This window comes from Marmota marmota, unplaced genomic scaffold (assembly GCF_001458135.2).
Source record: "Marmota marmota marmota unplaced genomic scaffold, marMar, whole genome shotgun sequence".
NCBI lineage: Eukaryota > Metazoa > Chordata > Mammalia > Rodentia > Sciuridae > Marmota > Marmota marmota.
In genome coordinates this window covers 29,213,284-29,220,832 of record NW_026000185.1, presented here as the reverse complement: position 1 = coordinate 29,220,832, position 7,549 = coordinate 29,213,284, and the positions used below count along the sequence as shown (strand labels likewise).

Here is a 7,549-nt window from a genome sequence, read left to right as displayed (position 1 = left end):
AGAGTCCTCGAGGGCACCAAGAGAGTCTGGACACGTGGAGGGACCTAACTGTGCATCATCAGGAGCTGGGCGGGCACATGGTGGGGACGAGGCAGGGACCCGCAGTCCTCTGTGGAGGCCCAGTACAGAACAGTCAGAACCCAGACAACCTCCTGGCACACCACATGCCTGCGGCCACTGGGCTGAGACCCAGAAGAGGGAGGAGCTTAGCCAGGAGCTTAGCCAGGGTGCTGGGTAGAGCGCGCTGGCGGAGAGAAGTGCACAAAGTCCATTGGGTTCTTGGATCCTCCACAGCTACCTGTTTCTCCAGCGGGAAGGGAGTACATGGGCTGCTTCTGCCCAAGCTGAGCACCAGGGAAGGTGATCCTGAACCCTAGTCATCATATACCATCTGGCACAGCCAGGGGTCAAGCTGACCAAAGAGAGAGGAACACAGGCATCAGGGTGGTCAGATCAAGGGAGGCCCTGGGACTCGGGCAATCAGGACTTGCTCAATTGTTCCCAAGCCCTCTCTTACACACGTACACACACAGTGACACGCACACACGCCTCGGCAAGCCCTGGAGAGGGAGGTGCAAGGGGGGCCTGGCTGGCGGTTCAGACAAACTTCCAGAGCCAGAAAGTGGGTGGGGCTGGAACATGAGTTCATCTATTTCCTGCCCACATCTGGTATAAAGGGAAGCAGCGGCCCAGGAGGAGCACAGCTGGGGCTGGTTGCAAGGCCAAGAGCGCTGTCAAGAAGGAAGGCCACACCCCCTCCTCCAGCAGCCACTAGACAGCTGCAGCTCCTGCAGAACAAACGGCCAGTCACAAGGCTCCTCTGAGAACTTCAGGTAGGAGAAAAGCAAATTCCCTCACCTCTCACCCGGGGGCTTCCTCCGTCCACAATCCCCACTTTTCCTCTGTATTCTTTCCCCAGACCCCTGTAGCTCTGAGCCAATCCTGCCTTGGCACCTTGACTTGGCAGCAGGAGAGTGCTGAGGGTAGTCAGGCCCCACCAACAACCCTGTCACCCAGAAACAAAGACCTTACTCTGTCCCTCTCCTGCAAGGTGCTTGCTGCTTCCCCACCTCAGGAGAGGGGGTTTTCATGCTGCTAACTCGAATGAAGCTGTAGTTGGGGACATGTGATAAGAGAATTGGAAAACGTTGCACAGTTCAAAGATGTCATTGTAATTTAGCCTTTCAGCCCCTTGGAGGGGTTGGGAGACACGCTGGGTATTTTGCAAGATTCTCACAGGTAAAAAATGGGATTAAGCCGGGGGCACTGGTGCACGCCTATAATCCCGGTGGCTTGAGAGGCTGAGGCAGGAGGATTGTGAGTTCAAGTCCAGTCTCAGCAATTTATTAAGACCCTAAGTAACTCAGCGAGACCCTGACTCTAAATTTAAAATATATAGATAAAGGGCTGGGAATGTGGCTCATCAGTTAAGCGTCAGTCCCCGATACAAAAAAAAAAAAAATTGCTTAAGACTCCCTGGGGCTGACCAGTGAAAAGAATCAGATGGAGGCCAAGTTTGACAGGCTCAGCACTGTTTGTGATCCTTTAATGAATCAGAAGCTGCCCTGTTCATCTATCCCCAGGTGGCAGCAAGAAAGAGGAGGCTGGCCCACGGCTATCCATTCAGCCATCCTCTAGAACATTCCCTCATGTGACCCTCTTCCATTTGCTCTAGGATGCAGCTTTCTCCAGTCTTTGCCTGCCTGGCTCTGGGCCTGGCCCTCCTCTTTGTTGAAGGGTCCACCCTGCACCGGCATGAGTACCAGGCCGCCCATCTGGCCACAGACTTCGGAGTGAAGGTGTTTCAGCAGGTGGCCTGGGCCTCCAAGGACCGCAATGTGGTCTTCTCGCCCTACGGGGTGGCCTCAGTGCTGGCCATGCTGCAGGCAACCACTGGAGGAGAGACCCAGAAGCAGATTCAAGCAGCCATGGGATTCAACATTAATGGTGAGAGACAGGACAGAGCGGGAGGCGGGGAGTCAGGTGGGCTTCATAGAGTAGGGGCTGAATCTAGCAGAAACTGGGGACAGGCTGGCTCCAGCCCAGCCAGGTCCACCCTTGTGCAATAGAGGGACTGCCCCGTCTTCTTCCCACATACCTTATACCACTGGGCCCTTGACTTGCCCAGGGTGTACAGACCAGTGGAACTGACCCTTATTAACTGTGGCTCCTTAACTCCTCTAAACCATGAATTCCTCCTCTACAGAATGAGGATACTAAAAAGGCCCACTACACAGGGCTATGTCAGTATTGAACAGAATCATCTGAAATATTTGGCATAAACATTATTATAAAAATTAGGGTTTGTAACTTAAGAAAAGAGAAAAATATTCTAAACCAAAGAAAGGGGTATGTCCTAAGACTTATAAGAAAAGAAGGGAGATGTCAAGATTAGGGTTTGGAATGAAATCTCCCTCCAGAGACCTCTGAGGGGGCAGAAGAACCATGTGCATCCAAGTAGGGTCTGGCCTTCCTGAGGAAGGCTGGCCATCTGGGAGTCCTTGGCCCAACATGAATGTAGCATGCCCTGTCCTTTCCTCGGCACAGAGAAGGGCATGGCCCTGGCCCTCCGTCAGCTGTACAAGAAGCTCATAGGACCATGGAACAAGGACGAGATCAGCAGCACAGACGCCATCTTTGTCCAGCGGGATGTGAAGCTGGTCCAGGGCTTCATGCCCCACTTCTTCAGGCTGTTCCGGAGCACAGTCAAGCAGGTGGACTTCTCAGAGGTGGAAAGAGCCAGATTCATCATCAATGACTGGGTGAAGAGACACACGAAAGGTGAGCGGGCAGGGAAAGGGAGCCATGACACCAGGGGCCTCCCCTCAGCACGCTCTTCCCTGGAGACACAGGTGCTTTAGAACAGAGTGCAGTAGCTAATATTTTCCTTAATTAGACTTTCTCAAGAACCAACACCAAAGGCATCCCTCTAAAGTATGAGATTTAGTAAGAGCAGCAGTAACATTGGTACACACAATGACCAGATGTTAGTATTGGGGCAATGGACAGGGTCAAGTTTCCAACCCTGATCCTGAACAGGATCCTAGCATCAGGAAAGCGTGGTGAGAAAAGACTTCCTGGGACTCAGGAAGATGGAACAAATTGGAAGCAGTTAGGATGATCCACTCACCCCATTCCACCTCACCCTCTAACTGAGTCCCCTCAATGGACATCCCTTTGACAATTGGCTGTCCACAGGTATGATCAGTGACTTACTTGGCAAAGAGGCTGTGGACCAGCTGACACGCCTGGTGCTGGTGAACGCCCTCTACTTCAATGGCCAGTGGAAGACGCCCTTCCCAGAGTTGGCCACCCACCGCCGCCTCTTCCACAAGTCTGATGGCAGCACTGTCTTCGTGCCCATGATGTCTCAGACCAACAAGTTTAACTACAGTAAGTACAAGACCCCCCTTCTCAATCTCACAACGAGGGCCCCTCTTCCCCAAGGTCTCCTAGAGAACATCCAAAATGTCGCCTTCTTGGGGAGAAGGATCATAGGGAGCATTTCTGTTTAACCTTAGTATTCACCCCAATTTTGACAAATATTCCCACTTAGATAATGAGAGCAGAAGAAAGGAGTTTTTTTTCTCATGCGGATGAAGCCAAAATCTAGAAATTCCCTCAGCCCACATCTGATCAACCACCTGACCCCATCTCTTCACTTCAGGGTGTGTGGCGTGATTATATAGGGCTGATAAATCCTGCTGGGAGGAGGGCTACATGGGACTTGGGATTAAAAGGATGAGGATTGGAATGAAATAGTGACTGGGTGTTGGAAGGAGGCCAAAGAAGGTCAAGAAGGTCAAAAAGGAGAGAAACCAGATTACATTGAATTGGCAGAAGAGTAGGGAAATGGAAATCAAACCATTGAATAGGGGCTGGGGCTCTATACCAAGGGCCCGAGAGTGGTGGCCTAGTGTGCAGGAGACCCTGGGTTCCCTCCCCAGTGCTGCAAAAACAAACAAATGCCACTCAAAACATGGACTGTGGACTGGGATGTAGCTCGGTGGTAGAGCACTCACCAAACCTGTGTGAGGCCCTGGATTCAATGCCCCAGCATCAGTGGCCAGGGGGACAACAAATAAACAAACATTGAATGGGGACAGTGGGAAGGGAAGCCTCAAAAGTGGAAATGGAAGCTGAGCATGGCGGGGCATACCTATAATCCCAGCAATTCAGCCCAGGCAATTTAGTGAGACCCTGTCTTAAAATTTAAAAAAGCAAAAAAGGACCAGGGATGTGGCTCAGTGGTAGAGAGATTCTAATACCAAACAAACAAACTGGAATGGTGCTTGGCTTCCAGAAAGAGTGGAGAAGACAGGAGAAATAGCTGAAAACCCAGGGCTGGGATATTTTAATAAAGGCTGGAGCCATTTCTAACCCGCCATCTTGGTTATCTTCATAGCTGAGTTCACCACCCCTGATGGCCACTACTATGACATCTTGGAATTGCCCTACCATGGGGAGACCCTCAGCATGTTCATCGCAGCTCCCTATGAGAAAGATGTGCCCCTCTCTGCCCTCACCAATATTCTGGATGCCGAGCTCATCAGCCAGTGGAAAGGCAACATGACCAGGCTGCCCCGCCTCCTGGTTCTGCCCAAGTAAGCTATTCTAGGCTCTCGCCATGCTTGCCAATGTCTTGATCTTCCCTGTCTCCCAGTTCCCTGAAATTACTGCCCCCGTATTGAGTTTCCCATATCTCTAATGCCTGCCAAGCGGGGGCATGTGTGGGAGGCTGGAGGGAAGTGCTCTGGCCTGGGCTCCATTATGATCCCTTGAATCATCCCTCTGTTTGTCTCCTCTGGAGGGAAATTTCCAGACTATGCCCCCATACTGACCACCCCAAGAAATACCCAGTGACAGCCAGCCAAAGGGAGAGCTGGAAAAACGATGTGGGGGAGAGATGCTGAATGGGTTTACATGCACAAGAGCAGGAAGGACCAGTACTCCCACCCCCACCTCCTTGAATCAACATCCTAACAGTGGAACAAAAGGAATCATTTCAAGATGGGGCAGCCTGAGCTATGGCTTTTGGCTGGAGTTTCAGGAGAGCAGATTTTCTCAATCCTTCTACAAAGCAAGGCGGGTGGAGATGGCCGAGGCTGGGTAATTCCAGAATTGCCGGGACACTCCTACAGGCTTATTCCCAACTTCCAGATGCTAAAATGACAGCCTTGGGGAAAGAGGAGAATTTAGCTGGGTAGCTGGTTCTGTTTCTCTCACACACCACACAAAAAAAAATCGAGGTGATTAGTTGTGCCCTGGTGGGAAGCAGAGTGCCCCCAAACCTCACTGCTTGAGTCCTCTTCAGGGTTAGCTCTCTGAAACACAATCTACAGACCAGATTTTTATTCAAACATCCTGGCAGGAGAATTCTCCCTTGGCCCCCTAGTCAGATTGAATAAAATTATGCTTAAAATACTGCCTTATTTGAGGAAAGTAATTAGTCACAGATTCAAGGGGGTGAGGAGATTGAAGAAGAATGTTCATTAATATTAGAAACCTCCAGCAAAGAGAGAGGCTTTGCAAACAGATTTGAAAAAAAAAAAAAAAACAGTCCTCTTCCATGTTCCCATGACTTCCTATCCTGTTGCTCTGCCCCCGTTGCACCTGATGGGGGACAGGGAGAGGCAGATGCTGCCAGTAACAGGAAGCAGGGCTTGAGCTGTCTCCCCTCTCCCTGCCGCCTGCAGGTTCTCCCTGGAAACTGAAGTTGACCTCAGGAAGCCCCTGGAGAACTTGGGGATGACCGACATGTTTAGCCCCGTCCAGGCGGACTTCACGAGTCTTTCAGGTGAGAGGTTTTCCTGCTTCCTAATCCCCATGGGTCATGGGCCCCTATAGAGGACAAAGGAGCTGCTCTGAGACCAGTGGCTGATCCACCCTGTATTCCTCTCTGTTTCAGTCCAAGAGCTTCTCTACGTATCACAAGCGCTGCAAAAAGTCAAGATCGAGGTGAACGAGAGTGGCACAGTAGCATCCTCCTCCACGGGTGAGTCTGGCAGGAGAGGCTCCACCAGTCTCAGCCCAAGGGTACTAGGAGGGGCCACCAGCCAGTGCCTCACTCACCCTGCAGGATAACTAGTCCTAGATCCCAAATGGACGCCCCTGCCCAGTTCCACATGGGCCTCTTTGCCCAGAGCACACTTCCTGTGCCGGGGACAGTGGTCCTGTCATGCCACTCCCCCACATGTTTCTCAACCTGGAAAGGGGCCCACTTTCCCTGGGACTCCTAAGGCCCCTGAATGTGGAAAAGTCCTCCAAATGAAAGCCCAGGTTGGTCTCACAGTGTGACCTAAATGTAAGGAGCTTGCTGATCAGTAAGCCCTAAAAGCCCTAAAAGTGTTTGAGAGAACACCTGAGAGGTGTCAACCCAACCTCTGGAGGAAACCAGAGAAGACATCCCCCAACCCCCAAGACCCATATTCAGAGAGGCAAAGTCACCTCCCCATGCTGCTGTCAGATGGAAGACTGGTGACACCAGAATCCCTGGGATCCATCCAGGCACTGGTACAGAGGTCCCTCTGTCCTAAGACATTGTCCCTTCTCTCCTAGCCATCCTGGTCTCAGCCCGCATGGCACCTGAGGAGATTGTCATGGACCGGCCCTTCCTCTTTGTGGTTCGACACAACCCCACAGGTGAGCACGGAACCCCACAGTATACCCTGTCCTCCCAACATCCTTGCCTGGGGTACACCAGCCCATGCAGAGGTAGATGCCCCTCCACCGCCTCCCACCAAGGACTCTGGGCAAAAAATATAGAACTTGGTTCCACTCCCCTCCTTGGTGGAGATGGTGCTCCAGGGTAGACCATGCAGTCCTAACTCAGTCATCTAAGCACCTGTGACCCCAGACACTCACCCACCTGCTCAGGTCTCAGTTGATCTGTAAATTTCAGGCTTCCTGTTCTCAACTTCCACTTTCTGTTCTTCCCCCTCAGGGGCAGTGCTTTTCATGGGCCAAGTGATGGAGCCCTAACCAGAGGAAAAGAAGCTCTCATCAGGGACCAAAACTGGAGATGTGTCGTGAAGGGAAGAAGCAAACTCTGGAGAAAGGAATTTTTGTTGTGATGACTCTTTCTGGGGAGAGAGAAGGCATTTGTCTCTTTTTCCCCAATGGTAAATTCTTTCCAGTTGACTCTATGACCTCGGCCTCTTTCGGAGGTGGGAGGATCTTGCAGGGTAACTGCCCAGCTAGAGAGCCCAGCCCGGGAGAGACCCCTGAGCACAAAGATCTCCAAGCCAGACCTGAAAACCCGCGGAAGGAATGGCGGGCACAGCTGCCCGTGCCCATCTATCTCCCTGCCCGCTCGGCCTTTGGACCTGCTTCCCATGGAGGCCCTGGCAGAATGGAACCACGGGGCCTGCAGGAGCTTCTGTGTGCTTGCTAGAGACCATTTGTGTTCCAGTCACGCTGCTGTCACTCTTGCGCTGTCTGCCACCCTTGCCAAGGCTGGTGACAGGCCAGAGAAGGCCATGGAAGAAACGCTCTTTCATCTCAAAGTCCACTCTGGCTGCAGATGGGCGGACCCAATGCCCACCCCATG

The 7,549-nt window shown here is 52.1% G+C and overlaps 1 protein-coding gene across 1 annotated transcript; it reads left to right on the top strand.

The window, feature by feature from the left end:
- Positions 1-677: 677 nt before the first annotated feature.
- On the top strand, positions 678-7,137 carry Serpine1 (serpin family E member 1). Its single transcript, XM_015491473.2, has 9 exons — positions 678-833; positions 1,676-1,947; positions 2,548-2,781; positions 3,199-3,393; positions 4,406-4,604; positions 5,697-5,797; positions 5,909-5,995; positions 6,559-6,642; positions 6,944-7,137. The coding sequence occupies exons 2-9, from the start codon at positions 1,677-1,679 to the stop codon at positions 6,979-6,981; spliced, it is 1,209 nt and encodes a 402-aa protein (XP_015346959.1). The 5' UTR covers positions 678-833; position 1,676; the 3' UTR covers positions 6,982-7,137.
- Positions 7,138-7,549: the final 412 nt, after the last annotated feature.

Bases quoted from the DNA above. Each gene is read 5' to 3' on its own strand.
- Serpine1 (XM_015491473.2), top strand. From the start codon at position 1,677: ATGCAGCTTTCTCCAGTCTTTGCCTGCCTGGCTCTGGGCCTGGCCCTC. The intron at 3,394-4,405 runs GTAAGTACAAGA...TTATCTTCATAG, and splicing joins GACCAACAAGTTTAACTACA to CTGAGTTCACCACCCCTGAT. The intron at 5,798-5,908 runs GTGAGAGGTTTT...TCTCTGTTTCAG, and splicing joins GGACTTCACGAGTCTTTCAG to TCCAAGAGCTTCTCTACGTA.